Genomic DNA, 19,858 nt, shown 5'->3' on the forward strand with positions numbered 1-19,858 from the left:
AACAAGCAAGTCTGTTAGCTCTAGGCAGAGAGGTCAGCACAATTCAAGGGATAGTTTATACTGCAGTGTGAGCCCGGTGGGGAGGACACTCTCAAGGCACCCACTTGAACTGTAACAAGCCATTGGACAAAAGCAGGAGGTATGGCAGGACCACATGTCTCATAAACATCGCTGAATTGTCTGCGCTCGGGAGCAAGAGGGCTGCACCCCACACAGGTGGTCTGTCTTCAGCTGTGGCTGAAGTTTCCACTGATGGCAGCCATGTACAGTTAGGTTATTTGGAGTAGTGTATCCTAACCAGGGGAGTCTGGGCTTTCCCCGAGATGGGTTCAAAAGCATGGAGAGAGATGTGCAAAGGAAATGTGCAAATGCTCCTTCCAATGAACCCCTTGTACATTAACATGGCTTCTGACAAGCTTTCTTAGCCTTTTGTTCTACTTCTATTTAAAACCTTTCATATTGGCAACAAGATCAGATTCCGAGAAAAGCTTCTTTGACTTTTTGGGAGAAACCTCTCAGATTACTTAACAGAAGATTATTGCCAAAGCAAACATATTAGTCTTTACTCCTCCTCTTTCTCTCCAGTTTATATTCCCCATGCTGACCCAGGAGCTGGGAGGCTGCAGCCATGCTCCCTTCCCAGGCTCTCCTGCCTGCTGTGGTGTTTGCACTCGCAGCCCTTCAGGCCCTTGCCTCCGACACCTTCATGGCAGCCGTCTATGAGCACGCCGTCATCCTGCCACATCCCACCCAGGAGCCCGTCCCTGCCAGCGATGCTTTGGCCCTGATGAACAAAAACATGGATGTCTTGGAAGGGGCCATCAAGGAAGCTGCCCAGCAGGTACGAGGGCTGCCGTGAGGGCTGTCCATCAGTGTTTCCTGGTCCTGCTGACCCTCCTGGTTGTCTGTTGGTGGGTGCCCTTTAAACGGAGCCTGTTGTGACAGGGTGCCCACATCATTGTGACTCCTGAAGATGGCATCTATGGCTGGCAATTCACAAGAGACTCCATCTACCCCTACCTGGAGGATATCCCTGATCCAGCGGTGAATTGGATTCCCTGCACTGACCCCTCAAGGTGATTCCTTCTGCAGTGGTTTAGGTGATTTCAGCCTGTTATCTATCTCATGGAGTCTTGAGCAGCTCACATTAAATGACTAAGATCTGCTAATTCTTTAATCTATAAAAATTCACAAGTACTGTAGAAATGAGATGCATCAAAAAGAGTTCTTAATTAAATGGTAATGGGAATATATCAGGTAAAAGCATTGAGACAGTTTTACTTGCAAAAGGACAAAAATGAGGATGTTTTAGGCAAAATAATTATTTTAAAAACATGCGCAAATTTATTGATTCAGATCACTTGTGAAAACCTTCTGTAAGTGGAAACTATTTTATTGTCATGTAGCTGCATAGATCAGACAAGCTGATTCAGTCCTCAGTTCAGGTGGCTGAGTGATTTCTAAACCAAATTGCACAAAATATTAATCTAGATCTGAAAGAAAAATCTTTTGGAAATTCAGCCACTTGCACATCTGCTGTGTTACACATAGAGGTGGTCCCAACGTGTGTCAGCTTGGGACACTGAAAAGACTGAGTTCATGTCTAAGCTAACCTTTTATGTACTCTTTTGAGGCTTTATGAAGCTAGATTTCACGAGTCCTCAGCTCTGTAAATGCTGTGCCCACTTTTTACTAAAGGCATACAGACAAAAATTATTTAAAAAGGCTAAAATTTTCTTCTGAATCAGAAGATTTGCTTGATAATTTGCTTTTTAAGCTATTTAAGATTTGTGTCTCTGTACTGATTTATTCTTGTCTTTGCTTTGTGAAGCTCTTCACATCTTTGTATGAATGTTAGCTGGAAACTGTTAGCTGTTATTTTCTATCCACACAGAAAATAACATTGTAAAGGATACAGGAAAGAAGAACGCAGGGAGGCCATTTTTTAAAGATAAAAGAGACTGGCAATTTAAAGTGATGCTATGAACAGAGAAGAAAATGAACAAAACCTATTATTTGATCTATTGCTTTTTCAGCATCTGGGGGTGTGCAGTTAATGGTGTAGTAATTCTGAATGCATTACTTTTACATGGGGCACTTAAAATTCTATAAGACTTCACTAAAAATGCAATAGATTTGGTCCAGCACCAGTGCAGGAACGACTCAGCTGCATGGCCAGAAATAACTCCATCTATGTGGTTGCAAATATTGGGGACAAGAAGCTGTGTAACTCCAGTGATCCCAGCTGCCCCAGGGACGGTCGGTACCAGTACAACACGGATGTCGTCTTTGACACACAGGGCAAACTGGTGGCTCGCTACCATAAGGTAAGGAAATACTCCAGCATCAACCTCTAATTTATTATCAAAAAATTTTTCAGCTCTCTGGCACCAATTTCAGATGGTTTTATACAGTAATTTTACATTATTATAAAGTGACAACCAGTCTAGGATGATTTGATGATCTTATGGACAGAAGGAAAACTAAGTAATTGCTTGACAGTCAGGCAAATTATTCCCAGGAGCACTGTAGCTGCAGAGTGCATGCCAGCTGCCAAGCACTTGAGGGCTACATTTATGACAGTAAATAGTAAGAAAACAGTGACAGAATTTTCCATACTCACTAAAGATTAGCTTTTCCTTGATACATTCGTAGCCAACCTAGACAGTGCTTTCTCAGGGGACATCTTGGCCCTTGGTCTTGGAGTATAGCTAATACTGGATAGGCTTTGCTGTCAGGAGGTAGATGGGGTACAGCCACCCCATTTTTAGGAGGGAGGGTCAGCTGATTGGATACAAACAAGCTAAGCCAGCTCAGTTACTTCAACTCCCAGTTGTGCATTAAAGCCTGTCTCAGATGCAAAAGCTGTTCATAATCTTACCTTATTTTCAGTTTCTAATATGCCATTTTCTTCACCTGCAGTACAATCTGTTTAGAAGTGAAACTCAGTTTGATTATCCAAAAGAGCCAGAAGCTGTCACCTTTGAGACTCCTTTTGGGAAGTTTGGCATTTTCACTTGCTTTGACATCCTTTTCTATGAGCCTGCCGTGGTCCTGGTGAGCAAGATGCAGGTGGACACTGTGCTCTTCCCAACAGCTTGGATGAATGTCCTGCCCTTTCTGACTGCAATTGAGTTTCACTCTGCCTGGGCTATGGGCATGGGTGTCAATTTACTTTCTGCAAATACTCACAACACCACCAAGGCAATGACAGGTGAGTTGCATTCAGGAACAGGGAAATCGTTCCCAGATTCAGAAGCAGACAGAATGTTTTAGTCATAGTGAAGTCTCTGAAAAACAGTGTTTTAATTGGACTAAAGATCTTTGTGATTTGGTACTGAATGCAACAAACAACTTCAGGTAAAAGAATGTTGAATGTTCTGAAAAAGGTAAAAATAGAAAAAAATAGACATTAAGACACTGGACATTTCTAAAAGTAGAAAAATAGACATTAAGTTTTGATAACTTAAAAGTGAAATTTTATTTCATAAAATAGCAAAAAGTTTCACTTAAATTTTCAGTCTCCCATCTAGAGACAGCATTTCCTATTTAAAATTCAATCAACAGCTAAATGGAGAAAAAAATGTTTTTATCAGAACCTAGTAGAGTAAAACCAACAGGAGAATTCCACTTGTATACTGAATAAAACGTTCTCTTTTTTCTTGTGGCTGCTGAGGGCTTTGAGATACTATGTTTTTCTTTGCTCTGAAAATATATTTACTGCTGTGGAGGAACAGAATGTAAGAGAATAGTGCAGAAGGCAATCTCACCCCTGAGGAGTTGCAGCTGTGCTAATCACCAAAGATTAGGAGCAGGCCTGCCCTTAACAGGCCACAGCTGTGTCCAATAAGAAGAAGAGTGCTACAAAAGAGTGGGTTAGGTGCTTGAGGAGGGAGTTGGTGTTTGTTGGTTGTGCTGTGAAGGAGAATGAGTCAGTGCTGTGTGAGGAGGTGCCTGTGAGAAATCACCAAGAAGGTATGGGACTTTTGCAATAAGATGACAACGTACTGCCTTTTTTTTTTTTTCTCTTTACTGAGAAAAGGATGTAGCTGCATCTGTTACTCTTCCCTGTATCAAAGCGAAAACTAAAAGGAGCATTTTTGCCTGCCCTAAATAGATTGAGTTTAGGCCATAGCCCTGTGTGTATTTCAGTGAAACATAACTACCCCCATGATTGTCTCCTTTGTCCAATATGCCACTCTGAGAGCTATGATTTATTTTTAAATGAACCTAAGCTTTAGCACTAGGATGGGTATTTCAGCTTTTAAGTGCTTTAAAGTTATTCCAAAACCTCTCGGTACTGTATTGAATGAAAAGAGTATCACTGAAAAGCAATGCTGGTGTGATGTGGGGGGTGACTGGCACCCCTGCCAAGCCATGCTGTGTGGTGCTGGCTAAGGGGGGGCTGGTGGTGTCCTTGGCAGGCAGTGGGCTGTTCGCACCAGAGGGACCTGCTGCCTACCACTACGACAGTGCCACCGAGGAGGGACGTCTCCTGCTAGCAGAGTTGAGTGCACACCCCCGTCTTTCCCCCACCTACCCCCCTGCCATCAACTGGAGTTTGCATGCCACGAGCATTGAGAAGTTCCCTGGAGAAAATGACACTTTCTCAGGAACTGTCCGGAAGGATATATTCACTTTCAGAGAACTCAGGCACAAGGATGGAAATTACACTGTTTGCCAAGGAGACCTGTGCTGTCATCTGGTCTACCAGATGTCAAGCAAGAGGAGAGATGAAGTTTATGTCCTGGGTGCATTTGATGGGCTTCACGGTTCTCTCATAAAATACCATTGGCAGGTAATTGCATGTTTAGAGGTGAGTGTGGCCACGTGCCAGCCATCTAAAAACATTTGTCCATTACTGCATCCTGGGAACTTTGTTTGCTACCAAATCTAGCTCATGGTTGCTGAAAGCTCAGTGGTGTTTTGCCTTTCTGTCTCCTCCTCCCACAGATCTGCACTCTACTCAAGTGTCCCAGCACAAACCTGAGCACATGTGGGCAGCCCGTGGAGACGGCTCAGACCAAGTTTGAGATGTTCTCCCTCAGTGGCACGTTTGGCACCAGCTACATCTTCCCAGAAGTGCTGTACAGCGGGGTGCAGCTGGCCCCCTGGGGAGTTCGAGGTAATGGGACACCCTGGAGCTGCTTGTTGCAAGGTTTCTCACACTGTGGCGCTGAAAATTGATCTGGCAGCAAAGTCCAATCCAAGAACTGCTTTCTTCGGTTCTGCTGTCTGGAACCCAAGGGGACAGATTTAAATGGAGGATTGAATCAATCTAGCAAATCTGCCTTCCCACTTCAGATCATAAATGAAGAAACCACAGCTTTCAATGAGCTGTTTTCTACAGGTTTCCCATAATGGTCATTTTAGGAGAAAAATAAATAAAATACTCTGAGAAATTGTCCAAACAAAAAAAATTACTTAGACGTATCATGTGTAAGAGCAGAGATTCTATGAAGTTAAGAATGTTAAAGGTGATTTTTTGAGGGGTTTGTGGGGTTTATTTTTTTTTTTATTTGGCAGTTCATATTTTATTTTTGGCAAAAGATGTTTTCATTCATAAACCTTAGATTAGTTTTATGCAATAGCTAGATGAAATCCTAATTGATTTGGAAGAAGTATTTAACAGCTTACAAGAGACAATGAAGACAGTGAGAAAGACCTGAAAAATTTTAGGGGAAACAAGGGTGATTTTTTTACGAAGTAGGAAATGGAAAAGCATTGTTCACCCTTCATTCTTGTTTTTGAATGAGACTTCTGTAAAAATAGGCACATCAAAGAATTTATTGATATCCTAGAGATATGATTGTGGTCTAATTTTAAAACAATAGGCTGTATTTTCTTAACAAATACATGCTTACCTTTTGTCATGGGGCAAAACAAGTTCTTACAGGTGATCACAGTTGGTGTACAGTGATTTCAAATGGATACATAAAAAGGAACTAGGAAAAGCTATATATGGCCAGTAGCTTGAAATTCTCAATTTCCATCTGAAAATTGTTCTGGGGTCCACAAATCAAAAAATGTTTGAAGTATGTACTAGATGTGCATATGACCTTTGTTTCCTTATATGAGTTACTAAAGAGAATCTAACAAATTAGTTTGTCTCACTCTCACCTTCTTATGAGGTGTAGAAAATGGGCTTTATTTCTAAAGACAGAGGAAAGTTTAAGGATTTCTGGGTCCAAGAAAGTGTAGGAAGACTATAATGGGGAGGCTCTGGCAGACCCAGAGAGAATTCTGTTTTCTTTCACTACCGTGACTGTTTTTAATAGTGTTGCATCAAAATATTCAGCATCTAAGAACCTATTCTTTCTGTACAATGCAGTATTGCTACTCTGTTAGTCGACTATTAGTGCCATTTTTCCCTTTCCCACCAGGTGCTACGTGATGGGCGTTTGAAAAGCAAGCATGGCACGTCGAAACCGCTCTTAACAGCGACACTTTTTGGAAGGCTTTATGAGAAGGACCAGCCACATCCTCTGCGAATTTCCCTGTAAAATGTCTCCTTAGGAGTATCACACTCACCAGAGACAGGAAGGGAATTTCCTCCTGAAATAGCAGTTACCTTGTATGATTCCTGTTCTGCAATATTGCACTTCTGCTCAGCACCTGTGGCAGTTTGGCTTATTTGGGAGAAAGTGATGTGTTCACCCTGCTGTACGTGCCTTTTTAACAGGGCTTGAGCCAGTGCAGTTATTTTTTAGTATGCATGATCTGCCACATGAACCTTTTAGTCATAAATTTTGTTTCCCCTGAGATTTCATATAGCTTGATAGGATTACAGTAGAAAGAAGACTGATAACAAAATCTATGAAATGTAGTTTGTCATTTTATTGGAGAATAAATTCTCTCCAAGAAAGCCTTTCTGTCCCTTTTGGCCCTTCCTGTTTTTCAGATTGTATAATCATTAAGTTTCTGCCTTTTTCAGCCTTACAGCCCAATCAACAGTGCCTACTTAACACTCAATGAGCCTTGGCCCCATTCTGACCAAGTACAATAAAGAGAAAACAAAAGATTTGAAATTATCTTTAGTGTAATCTTAAAGAGAGAAAGTGGTCCTCAACAACCCACCCAGGTGTTGGGTCTGGCTAAGATAAAGCACATCCAATTCTGCAGTCCCTCTGATCTTGCACCTCTTTGTACATGGCAGATGAGTGTTGGGTCCAGGGCACTTCACATCCAGCTTAGCATACACAACACAGTACTCCAACACCTTCTCCTGGGTATATGGATAATTTCTTCAAAACTGTTAAGATATATGAAATAGGCAATCTTTTAGCACCTGAAACACATTTCACCCTGTAGCATGAGCAATGGGCCTTATTTTGGATTTCTAGCAAAGATATATCAAACTTGGCAGTCCTGGGCCTCATTTCTGCCTAGCGTATGGAGCAAATGATCGTTGTTTGCATCCACTATGCCTTGGAGTGGTCCCTGTCTTCACACTTATCCCATAGCATTTTACATCTACTGCCATTCTTAGAGCCTACACCAAGGTTAGCACTGAGCTGTGTTAATGTGGCATGGAAGAAACACTCTGTGACTTCCCACTCCATGCACATCTATGTATGTTTTCCAGAAGTTGTTGAGATCACATGATTTCTGGTTTTCCCCATGCTGCAGAATCTCAGCGTGCAACTTTAGGGGCTCTTTCTGGGAGTGTTTTCACCCTGGAAATAAAACACTTGAGCTTTCACTCAATGGGGGAACTGTAGCACTTGGGTGCAGTTACTCAAAACAGACAGGGACTCTAAGTTGTGCTTGCTGGTTCCTTGTTCAGCACCTCACAAGTGAACACAAAACTCTCTCATGTATCGCTTGCTGGCATTTCTGAAGTTCTGGGTACTTCCCAGGTGCATGCAGAGCTGACTGTCTTGGGTTGTCAGAGCTTGACACAAGGTAGGATAAAGTAAATATTGCTAGTTAAATACAGGATATCAGGAAAGGACTCTGTATCTCATCCACTGGCAGTGCAGAAGTCCAGGATTCCTTGAAAATTACACTAAAAGCAATTTTCAAGAATGGCTCACCTGCAGTTTTTGAGATATCCTGCACAACTTTCCTCTCCTGAGAGGGTTCCAAGGGTGCCATACAATGAACCACTGAGGAGTTTATTAAACTCTTTCCCATTTCTGATGACAAAGCAAGAATTTGGACAACCAGAGGATGAAGTTGCATGGACTGTTGCAGCAGCCTCAGAATAGCTCCACCATTTCAATACAGAATGAACCCTGCTTTTGGGGGAGGATTCCCTGAAGGGGTTGCAAAAGCCAATCAGATCTTCACCTCAGTGACTGGTGGCCACAAGTGTCTAGACAAAGTTCAGGTAACGAAATATGAGGTTTTGTAATAAAAGGAAATTTCAAATGATGCAAATTACAGAAACATTCAGAATAGAGAAACAGAGAGGTCATAAATGCTCAATGCAACAAATGACATTTATCTTTAACAGCAGCATTATTTACTGACTCTGGGACAGATCTGCCAGAGTAGAAAAGTCAAATTAGTTTATAAGTAATTCATGTCAATGACCCCACCCCAAAAGCTACTACAGATGATATCTTAATGAGACCTATCCCTCTCTGAGATGGAAAAGCATGCTCTTCATATATCAATATTTCTTCCTTACACCTTGATGCTGGCCAGAGCAAACAAGACCCACCTGTCCACAGTGTTCTAACCACACAGAAAGAAAAACAAGTTCATAATAAATTTTATTGATGCAAGGATTCAGATGAAGGTAGAAAAGTACTCAATTTAAATAAATATGATCCAAACCTTGCAGCTACCTTAAGTAAAACTAGTAACAATTTTGGGGAAACTTTGAGTAAAATCTAATGTACTTATTTTGCATATTGAATTAAAGTAAGGAGGCCTTGGGAAAAAATAGAGAAACAAAATCTTAATAAGGAGTTTTAAAGAGAGTAGGACATGACTCTTCAGCCATGTCCTTACACATATATTTAAGTCATCATGATCTCAAGTTATGTGTTAAATAATGTGGTACACTGAGGCACAATCAGAGGTCGTGTGATTTTTAGACCAAGTAATTCAAAGCTAAACATTTATGAACAACTTACATTATCATGGGTGAATTACTGACAGTATGGGACACTATTCCTGAATGGCGCAGTTACAGTGAGTGACAGACAGAATGACAATGACCTGAATTTGAACTGCAGAATTTCTAATTAACCAACAATTGAATTATAACCCCACTTCATCCAGATGGTGTTTGCAATGCCCATGTCCACAAAGTTGAAAAAGAGAAATCACTTGCATAGGTCAATAAAGAGAGCAGCAGTTATTATAAGGTATACCACAGCTAATACAGGAATTCTTCTCTGTGGCTTGTGATGGACCATGAAATGTCATGGAGCCCCAACAGATAAATAATTATAGTACACCTTCCAAAAATTAACCTTTTAACACTGTAGACAAACACCACGTCCTACTGAAGCCACAGATGAGCATGACAACATTGCCAAGTGTTGTTTGTCTGTGAATCAGACACAGCTGATAGATGAAAGAGAAACTTTGCATACTGACAACACTATGTTATCTTCCCTTTCAGTCTGGAAAAAAAAATAGTAGCTGTGAAAGTAATAAAATATTTATTGTAGCCACTCATTACTATAAAGCTTTAAGGGAAATAATCCACCTTCTGTTCAGATATTCTCATGGTAACAGGGAATTTCTACTACAAATATGTACAATATAGGAAATGCATTGTAGCTGCATGATTTTAACTTTGTCTATCAATCTTCATTTGCTGCTACTAATGTTAAAGTTTATTGATAACCTCATAGCCTGGGAGCTGCGATGGTGTCAGGATGCAAGATTAACAAGGAGTATACAAAGCAGGGATAGATTTTAATGTCAAACATACAGTCAATCTTTAGGAAATCCCCTTTCAGAAAAATGGGAGAATAAATATTTGCATACAGTTGGTCACCCAGCTTATGTACTGCAAAACATAGTAACATAAAACTAAAAAAACATAATTTGAATACATTTGAAATAGTCTTCAAGATCAAGTGTTGACTTTTGTAACAGCAATTTTGAACATTTATTTCTAAATGAGCATAGGAGTATGAGACACACTTGAACTTATCAAAGTTAAATACATGGAAACATCAAGGTCAGTTTTTTATAAGATGATTATTTTTCTATTTTGCAATTCACCTTGATGTGTTTTCCAGCCATCTGAGATTGAGTTTTGTAAACTGAAAAAGGTCTATTCAGTTATAGTTTTAGGGCTCTCAGGGGAAAATTCATTGCAGGCAGGAGAGAGGGGCAGTTCAGGCATGACTTTCTTGTCAAACTTATGGATGAGTTTGGAAAAAGCTAATCTTTATTCTGCAACATTTATGAAATTCTTAGACAAAATATAGTACTGACAGACAGTTGCAGTTAAGTTGAACTAAGAAAGTGCAGCAAACTCTAGGCCAATGCCATTGCCATGTTACTTACAGACTCTTTAGGATACATTCTCCCATGCTTTTTAGAGACCTTTCTAAGTTTTCCATATAGCATTTCTTCCTGTGCTGGCTAAGTGGTGCTATGTAACACCTAAAGCTCTCTTTTCCTTTTATTTTCTCTCTACTAGGAGCCAGAAATCTTGACTTAATGCTCTTTTCATTGAGATCCAATAAAGTCAAATGGGGGCAGTGAGTTTGCTATACTATCACTAAAATCAGTGGTGGTTACATTTAGTTTGCATCTGCTGATTGTGCATCTGCAGAAACAGACCTGTTCTACATTTAGCTTTGAACTCAGTCATAATCTGTGGGTTTTTCAGTTTCCTCTGCATGGAGACTCTCACACAACTTGACTGGGTTTGGTTGTGGTTGGAAGTCATCAACTCTGCCCCAAAGAGTTGAGATAGTGACTGATATAGCACCAATCCTGACAAAAGTTAGGTGCACTGATCCTGTGACATTCCCAGTACCTTAGTTTATCACCCAGCTTACAAAGTGTACAAAAATGGATCAAAAAAAACGTACAAACCTTTATTTTCTTCCCATCCCCTTCTTGTTAAGTGGTTGTCTTCTCCAGTTTTCTCAGAGACATTCTTATGCCAAGTTGGCTGCAATAATTACCATAAACAAATGGTGAAAACACATTGTAATTCATTCATGGGAACATTAAAAAAAAAAAAAGGAATTATTCTTGTCTAAGAAGAAATCAAATATATCTGACACTGATTTAACTGATTTACAGGTGGGAAGAGTAAACTGTAAAAACATGGCCATTAATAAATAATGAGGTACTTCCTGGTAGCTAGGCTGAAAGACAGAAAGCTTTTGGCAGGTGTGAGTAAAAAAATATGTGTGGTCTTTTCATAACTAGTGTAAATTAAGAGTATCAGATGGCTGTATGTGTGAGGATTGTGTATATATAAAAGCTTAAGTTTAATCAATCATCATTACCTAGAAACAGACTTAGACATTTATTTTGTTGAAGAGTTTATGAGACTATCTTCAGTGTTACACTACACCTTTCAGTTGTTTATTCATGTTAACATTAGCCTCTGTTTGCAGGAATTCGTCCAAGCTCAGCATTAGACTAATCAAGAACAGAAACCTCTTGCACTTTAGGGTTGTGTAACACTTAATGTAACCACTCCTCTATTTTGCCAAGGAAGTCTTACAAAGCCAGTTGTTTTCTTCTGAGCCTTTTCTTATAGATTGTTGTCCCTTCTGTTGCTAAGGATGTGACCTGTATTCCTCCTTGATTTACCAAGGCTCATCATTAGATCTTCATGACTTACAAACATTTGCAAGTAGAGGGGAGAATTTCAGATAAGAACAAAATGGACTACAGGGGGTAAAAAAGGGAGGGAGGAGAAGACAGAGATGCTTTCTCTTCACCAGTCCTTACCTGCATGAACAAAAATGTATGCCAGATGGTAGAGGAACATTTAAACAGCTGAACCTCCTGTTGCCATCTGTTCCCTCTAAGTGTCTTGTGTATTGTCAGGAGCTAGCTAGTCAGTAAGAATTCGATAACAACTCATAAATCAAGTTCAAATCGACTTCAGTATACCCTTACCTCTTCTTCAGTGACCTGGTATTCAACTGATATACAGCACCTACTGAAAAGATAAATAAAGCTTTTCTGGTGAAAAAAGTGGGCTGCCCAGGCATGTCTTCCTGAGCAGAGGGTCAGCAAGAAAGGGTACAGCCTCTGGCACTGGTAATTTCTGCACTAGTTGTGTTGCTGTTTCTGCAGTGCCATGATACTGCTGATGTTCATGCACAGCATCATTGCTTCCTACAGCAAGAAATGGCTGCAGAAGGGAAAAATGGCCCATAGTGCATTAGCACTGGCATCTGGAGCCTGTTGGGCTTGCAAATGGACTACTAGAAACAGTCAGAGTCAATATTTCTAGGAAAATAGCACGTGTCTACTGTAGTCAAATCCAGCATTTGTGAAAGGAACAGAGAACAGTCCATGAGAAGGCAAGGTAGAGGACATAATTTATTGACATATAAGTCTTTATTAGCAATTTTAGCTCTCAGTGGCTTCCAGTAGAGTAGACACACTTCCAGACCAGAATGTGACATTTCAAGACTTTCATTTCACCATCAGTTGTCCTTCTTGTTCAGCCTTACATCCTTTGTGCCCCCTTGCCAGTGCCATACTTTCCTAAGTCCAAAGCTTATTTCAACCCCAAATGTCCAGGGGAGAAGTTGCAGTCCTATGCCCACATGTCCTGCTACAGGCTCAGAGAAACCTCTGGGGAGCAGGAGCTGAAAGGCCTGGCTCTCCACCAATGCAGCCCATCAAACGACACACACAAACTGACCCAAAGTGGGTCACTTCTTTTCTCTGGGGTTGCTTTTTTTTCCTGTAAGGATGCTCCTTCTTGGGTTCCACAGCAATACTAAAACTATTGTTTGAGGATGGGGGATGCTGTCATTGAGCTGCAGGTATAGTTCTCTGTTATGGTAGAAGTATGTAAATAGGAAACCAGCAGCTCTTAAGTTCCTGCTACAAATGATATAATATAAACACCTGAGCATCATAAATAAACAGCTAGCAAAATTTTTCATTAGAAGGAAACGATGTCATTTAATCAGTCTTGTTGTCAGACACTGTCAAAGTATTGTGCTTAGAGCTTTTGGGTAATATCCACTCTGGGATAGGCAATTCGAATTTTTAAAGATAACTGAAAGTGTTAAAGTTTGTCAACATCACACAAAACTGAAAGGCGGAAGTGAAATATTGGGTAATCTTAAAAACCGTTCAGTGCTATTAGCTCCATCTAATGTGTGTTCCTTGACCACAATAAACATTTCCTTCACTTTGCATGCTTCTTTTAATGAAAGAAGCCTGACTTTAGCTTGCTTCAAATTGATTCATCTTTGCATATGCTAGTGGCACAAGCCACTATTACATGCTTATCTTTTCTGGATATTTAAGATTTACGTCATCCTGTTGATGAGATTTTTCCAGCAGGCTGTGAACCAGTCAGACCAAGCATGCAGCCACTTAGTTGGGAGAATTGGTGTGGGATGAGTCAGTTCCACGCTGTATCTGCAGCCTGTGCTGGTTGGTGATGAGGATGTGACTCCTGTGCCGTATCATCTCCGAGGCATGCTGTCTGGAATACGGTGAGCTGCTGATTTGCTAGTCTGGGATGTAATTTTCTTTCAAAGATGAATCTCCTACGATTAGCACTGAAGATAATGGTTGTTATTCTGCACAGTTCTTTCTGTAGTGAACAGCAATAGCACCAACAGCAGTAAGTATGATTTAAAAGTATGATTTTAAAAGCCATTCATTCCCAATGGCTGAAAGAAAAACATAGGTGGGGGCAAAGCTCTTTTCACACACAGCTATGAATTCAGAGTAAGGCTCTTTCCTTTCTATGAAGTTATTAGAGGGGCATAAAGATGCAGAATGGGATTGTACCTTTTCACTGTTCAGTGCTTCCTTCCTCTGTCTTCTTGGAGGTGATGTTCAGAGGCCAGCAAATACCAACAAAGCAGTTACAGCCAGTAGCTGCAGTTTGTTCCTGCTGGATTGATGGGTGCAGAGAAGCACTGGCAGCGCACAAGGGACCTGCCCCACTGTGCCTCTGCTCTGTGCAGCAACTGCAAGGATTCACTTGCCCTGCTGGAGTGAGGGGAAAGGGGCTGCTCCTGCCCTCAGGAGCTCTGAGAGAAGCTTTTGCTGCAGAGTGAAGGCAATGGACCACGTTATGGCATTACTTATTGAGACTACCAAATATGTAGAATCCCTCACCCTGTGCAGAGATAGTTTCTTGGTTTTGGATGGATGTGTTTTGCTTTGCTATTAAAACATTATTTTCTTGGAATCTCTTACTCCTCTGTGCATTTCAGAGGTTTGCATTTATGTTGGAGTTTGGATTTATAGTCCTTAGCCTAAGCACTACTTGCAGAAAGAGCACAAACATTGCTTTACTCTGTATAAACAGCTGGCTTTACTTGGCAAGGAAAAATGATGTTTTCTACTGAAAACTAGGAATAGGAACCGTGGGAAAATGTTTACAGCTCAATCATCTCATCTATTGTCCAAATTCCTCTGGTACAAATCTGGGCTAATTTCAGACTGTCTTCAGTGGAACTGCACCAGGTTTGCAAAAGAAGCATTCAGATTAGTAGTTGCAAGACCTTCTTGTTTAACCCCTATAAAGAAATAATTATTTTGTACTACTAGTTTATTAGGAATTTAAGCATTTCTTCCTAGATTTCAAGCATGTAAATGGAAACTTAGGAAGATTTTTTTTATATTGTGCTCTTCTTTTTTTTTTTTTCCCCCTAAGAAATGCATACAAGATGAGTGGAGTTATACACTTTCAAAACTCCTCTTCAGCCATAGGGCCATCTTACAGCCTCCATGGTTCCCCTAACAGAGAAACAGTTTTTAAAATGAACTGTGTGAAAATGAGAAACTTTCTGCTGATGGACCACAGAAATGCAAGCTAAAAGAATCACAGTAGAAACCAGTGCTTTCCTGACTTTTTTTCACAGTAACAGTTCTCATTCTCAAGTCCTTTTCTGTTCTTTCCCACTTCAAGTGTTCCTTCCACAGTTTTGTGTAAGAAGGACAAGATAACTTTTCAACACATTTTTCAAATGTTTTGGTTTTAATGTCTGAAAAAAGTGCTATCTCCATTCCCTTCTGTGCTGTTTTCCATTTTAATTACTTTATGTTTTAAAGACAAACAAACAAGGAGAGTAGATCACCCACAGTATTCTAGATGTTGTGGCATCTCTCTTTCTTGGTTTTCCAGAATTCTGAAAGCAACTTATTGCCGAAATGTAACTTTTCTTTAGGAAAGAAAAAAGCCACAGCAACAATTTTGCAGAAAAGTTTTGGCTTTGAATTTTGATGTATAACTGCTTTACTATACTACAGATTAAAAAGACTGCTAAACACTGGCAATTTGTAAGTGCTTTGAGTTCTCACAAAGACAGAGTTTGGCATGTTTCTCTTTGATATTTTAAGGAGCAAGTCTGAGAATATTTTCGTGACATAAATATTTGGAATATTTTTTCCACATCAGCTTTAAGGCACAAGAAAATGCCTGTTTGAAGCGTCTGCACCAACAGAGTGAAAGCTTGTTACCACAGTGTTCCTTCTCACTCCAAATTAGTAGACAATTTGGCCTGCTTAATTACCTAATTAAGGTTTTGATATATCAAAACTTTCTGCTTTATGTTCATTTCAGCCAACACACCATTAAATATCACCATTCCCATGCTCACAGCTCCCCCTAGATCTGTGGTTCACTCCTTTCCGATGCGTGTATGTCTTGCAGTGCAATTTTATTGCAAGCCAGGAGATGGAGGGAAGGGCTCCCTGACCAGACACACAGCCTGGGCACAGGAGGAGGCAAAGCAAAACCCACCCTCTGTTGGGGTATCACTCACCTGGGATCACCAATTGTTATGATGTTGTGAGAGTCCCCAGGATGAGGTGAGAGATGAGAATCGACTCCAAGTTCTCAGAAGGCTGATTTATTATTTTATGGTATTATATTATATTAAAAGAAATGGTATACTAAAACTTTACTAAAGAAAGAGAAAGGAGACATCAGAAGGCTGGACAAGAATGAATGATAAAAACCCGTGACTCACCAGAGAGTCTGACACAGCTGGACTAGGATTGGTCATTAAGTAAAAACAATTTGCATGGAACCAATCAAAGATGCACCTGTTGGTAAGCAACCTCCAGACCACATTCCAAGCAATCAGATAATTATTGTTTACATTTCTTTTCTGAGGCTTCTCAGGAGAAAAATCCTGGTGAAGGGATTTTTCAGAAAAAATTGTGGTGGCAACTGCCATCATGGCTGGCTGCTGCCTGCCCCTCTGCAGCAGGGCACGCCGGCTCAGGGCAGGGGAAGGCTCCCCAGCCCCAGGAATTCCCCCAGAGGTTTGCAGGTTGCTGCCGGGGAGATACCTCTGGAACAAGCACTGGAAGCAGAGCTGCCATTCCAAAAAATGCCCTTGAGTTTTGTCCCTGTGTTACTCAAGGCACAGAGCGTGGAGGGTGGGAGAGCCCTGTGTGCATGCGTGGATGGCCTTGGACTGAGTGCCCATAATGAGCTGGCTGCCAGACTTCTTTAGAATAACGAGTTGTACAAAGTCATGTAAAATGGATTTGTTCCTCTAAATTTTACCTTCCTATAAAATGCATATGTGGCGAGACAGTAGTGACCAAGGCCCAAACCTTCACTCCTCAAAGAGAAGTGCCTGGCTCTGAGGCAGCACAGAGCATCTCAGAAGGATGAAGACCTCTTTCACAGAGCAGTATTTGGGACCTAATATGTCTTTTTCACTTTTCCCCAACTGTCACCACGATATTTTCTGAAAAATCCTCTTTGCCCAGGATTTTCTCCTGGGAAGATAAGAAGCCTCAGAGAGAAATGAAAACAATAATTATCGGATTGCTGCTCCTCTGTTTGCTGCTTTGGAATGTGGCTTGGACATTGCTTACCAACAGGTGAATGTTTGATTGGTTCCATGTGAATTGTTTTTTCTTAATGACCAATCATGGTCCAGTTGTGTTGAGGCTCTGAAGAGTCACGGGTTTTTCTTTATCATTCTTGTGAAGCCTTCTGATGTATCCTTTATCTTTCTTTAGTATAGTTTTAATATAGCATTCTTTAGTATAATATAATATAATATCATAAAATAATAATCTGACTCACTTAGAGTCAGATTCTCATCTCTCACCGTGTTCTGGGGACCTCACAAACACCACACCCAGCTCTGAAGAATTGGACCTGACTCCTCTCCTCAACATATCCTCTCAACACTCTCCAGTGATTTCTCTCTCAGCCTGACCGTTGTTTCTGCACTTTTTTTAGTTGTCAAACTCTCTTTTTATAGCAAAGAGAACCTTGTAGTGCAAAACCTCAGTCTATATATGAGAGCAGCCTCAAAAAAAAAAAAAAAAAAAGAAAAAAGAAAGAACTGAGTTGTATGTACCCATTTTGATTTTTGTGCACATAATATAATAAGGTAGCTGTTATGTTTGCCCAATTATCCCATCATAAAAAAACCAAACAATATTTGAGATAGCAGCAATTTTAATTGAATAGTTTAGAAAATATATATTGACAATATAATTTTATTAAAAATAAGGGATAATTTGTTTCCAATAATAGCACATAAGCAAAAGATAACCGCGGGGTATGGAGTGCAGGGTTCTGGACCCTTGCCACCTCACCTACGAGCTTGCCAAGTGAAGATTCCCCCCTTATATGCCATGTGTCAATGTCATCTCCTCCCATTTTCGATTCATCACACTTCTACCTCCGCCCTCATCACCGCCTTTACTGCACATGCTCCACTACTCGTTTTGGTGGTCGCACAAGTCTTTGGGGGTCGTCACTGATGAAGGCCTCTACTCTTCCTCTTTGTCCTTTAATTCACCTTTGGGTTACACATGCGCACCAAGCCAGTACAATGTAAGCCAAAACGAACATATTACTGCATTTAAGCATCAAAGCAATAAATCTCTTATAGCTGGCATTTTCCTGGGACCCAACCAGATTTTCCCCTCTTTTTGTTAATTTTTAGTAACTGTTATCTCTTGCTTTTTCCTCCTGTCCTTGAACATCTGCAGGGAGGGAGGGGTGGAGCCCCTCCTCTCGCTTTCTTTCTCGGCATTACAACTTTTAACTGTTTTATTATTCCCAAATATTAATTACTGTATCAATATTGATTACTGTTTCAATTTTGTCAGCACAAATCATACCTATTTACCACATAGCTAACCCAGGTCATCAAAAGAATTTGCAAGTAGTGTCTTAACCCACCTTGTTGTATATGCCCTCGAGGCACCCAACTTAGCTGGGCATTAGCAGATGGTCATCTCAATAACACTTTTTTACATTCAGCAGTATCACTGATTTAAAAGGCTGCATGATCCTTTGTGGAGAAAACAATTGATGCTTCTCATCTGTGACTCTGGTACAGCCAATAGAAGGTGTTTACTTAAAACACTTTTTCAATAGCCGTATCTTGCAAATAGCTGTTAGCTGGTGATCTGATAGATGAAACCTGTTTGTTCAGTAATCATAGCTAGGCTGGTAGATACACAATGTGTCACTCTGTCTACATTATACCTTTTCAAGGAAATCTTACATACTTCTGTAACCAACCTATACTTATGTATTTTGCTATATTTTAAAAGCTTACAGGAGGTAGATTACATAGTGTCTTTTGTTCTTTGCTTAGACAATTCTGGGCCGCTCACAATATGACTGTAACATTTAATCAAACATGTAAACATACTTCAAATAAATTCAATTTACCTATAAATAAGGCAAATTAAACCAGTATGAGAGCTACAGCCACAATTTTGTTCTCTATGTGGGTGACAAAATAAACAGTTTGAGCTACTGTTCACATCAACAGCTGCTACTGAATCAAACGGCTCAGAATGCTGCTCATCACACCAGCATGCCCCAGTAACACATGGGGGTTTCTGGAGGATCCTCCAGCTGTGGATTAAAAGCCTGTTCTCTCAAAATGTGTGTTACCCAGAACTGTAATGGTGGTGAAGAGGATCAGCTGCCTTCTGAGACGGTCTTTAAAAGGAAGAAGTGCCACTCAACCAGCAGAAAACAAATGAGTGTCAAGAGTAGACTTCTACCCAGCATGAAGTGACAAAGGTAAGAGAAGAGGTTTTTAAGAGCGTGTTTCTTTGTATTTCCATTTTATTGCATTTTAACCTTTGTGACTATAGATGGAAGGAAAGCATTCTGCTTTCTTCTTGAAAACTTCTTCAGAGTTCAACTCACTTGAACAGTTTGCCACACATTTAGATTTAATTAGTTTCTGTGTAATGCAAAGCCACACACTTGATCTCAGTTTTCTCCATCTTTGGCTGGAGTTTCTACTTTCATTTATTAAAAAAAGACATTTTAAAAAAATCCTTCTTTTGTTTTTTTTGGGTTTTTTTGGTTTAAGAAAACCTGTTTTCAGGGCAGATAATATTTCTTTAGGCTAAATAGTTTATCTATCAGAGAACATAGAGAAATTACCAATCTTGTAAATCTTAAAGGAAAACTAGAGAAAATATGTTAATTATTTTTGATTGGCTTCATAGAGTGTTTTACCGCAATCATTTAATTTAATTTATTTATATTTTTATACAGAACAAACAAAGTTCAAAATCTGTGTGACACATTTACAATCTTATTGGGCTTAAAGCCTTTATAATGATGCCCAGTAGATACAGTTAAATTGGTGTTTAATTCTTTCTACTGTGAAAATTGAAAATTTGAGTTAATGAATATTCATCTGGCCTTGGGTGTAAACGTGCTGAAAAAAGGAATGACAGGCAGGAAAAGAAACATGAAGAG

The 19,858-nt window shown here is 40.1% G+C and overlaps 1 protein-coding gene across 1 annotated transcript; it reads left to right on the forward strand.

Annotated features, from left to right (window-relative positions):
- The first annotated feature begins 625 nt into the window (after positions 1-625).
- On the forward strand, positions 626-6,868 carry LOC118685641 (pantetheinase-like). Its single transcript, XM_036381275.2, is given in 8 exon segments — positions 626-841; positions 946-1,076; positions 2,135-2,327; positions 2,923-3,214; positions 4,425-4,798; positions 4,954-5,109; positions 5,111-5,125; positions 6,384-6,868. Coding segments are annotated over 8 exon segments (1,494 nt in total). The 5' UTR covers positions 626-628; the 3' UTR covers positions 6,504-6,868.
- The last annotated feature ends 12,990 nt before the right edge of the window (positions 6,869-19,858 follow it).

The sequence above is a fragment of the Molothrus ater genome, chromosome 3, assembly GCF_012460135.2.
Source record: "Molothrus ater isolate BHLD 08-10-18 breed brown headed cowbird chromosome 3, BPBGC_Mater_1.1, whole genome shotgun sequence".
NCBI classification, from domain to species: domain Eukaryota; kingdom Metazoa; phylum Chordata; class Aves; order Passeriformes; family Icteridae; genus Molothrus; species Molothrus ater.